The sequence below is a fragment of the Nestor notabilis genome, unplaced genomic scaffold, assembly GCF_000696875.1.
Source record: "Nestor notabilis isolate BGI_N333 unplaced genomic scaffold, ASM69687v1 scaffold21581, whole genome shotgun sequence".
Taxonomy (NCBI): Eukaryota; Metazoa; Chordata; class Aves; order Psittaciformes; family Psittacidae; genus Nestor; species Nestor notabilis.
The window spans coordinates 1,258-1,528 of NW_009913628.1; the positions used below are offsets into that span (position 1 = coordinate 1,258).

At 63.8% G+C, this 271-nt stretch overlaps 1 protein-coding gene across 1 annotated transcript in view; it reads left to right on the forward strand.

The window, feature by feature from the left end:
- The window catches only part of LOC104412544 (thrombopoietin receptor-like), a gene marked incomplete at both ends in the record, with an annotated part of 1,378 nt that extends 1,203 nt beyond the window's left edge, over positions 1-175 (forward strand). Inside the window, one exon of the mRNA XM_010023288.1 lies at positions 10-175. Within this exon, the coding sequence (XP_010021590.1) occupies positions 10-175 (166 nt within the window). The remainder of the gene's footprint in view (positions 1-9) is intronic.
- Between the last annotated feature and the right edge of the window lie 96 nt (positions 176-271).

The window sequence follows — 271 nt, forward strand, 5'->3', positions numbered from 1 at the left end:
GAGCACCGGGTGAAGGTGGCGGTGCTGCAAAGGGCTCAGCAGTGGAAGGTCTGGGGAGGCTACAGTCCCAGCGTTCCTCTGATGCAGGCTGGATCATCCCCAGTGTTATGGTGGTGCTGCTGCTCTTCACAGGAGTGCTCCTGGGGCTGCGGTGCACCTTCCCCTCCCTCTACAGGTAAAGCCAGTGCCCGGGGCGGGGTGAGAGGGGTCAGCAGCAGACCAAGGGGCATCAGGGCACCCCAGGACTGGGGCTTGCCTTCAACACCCCCTT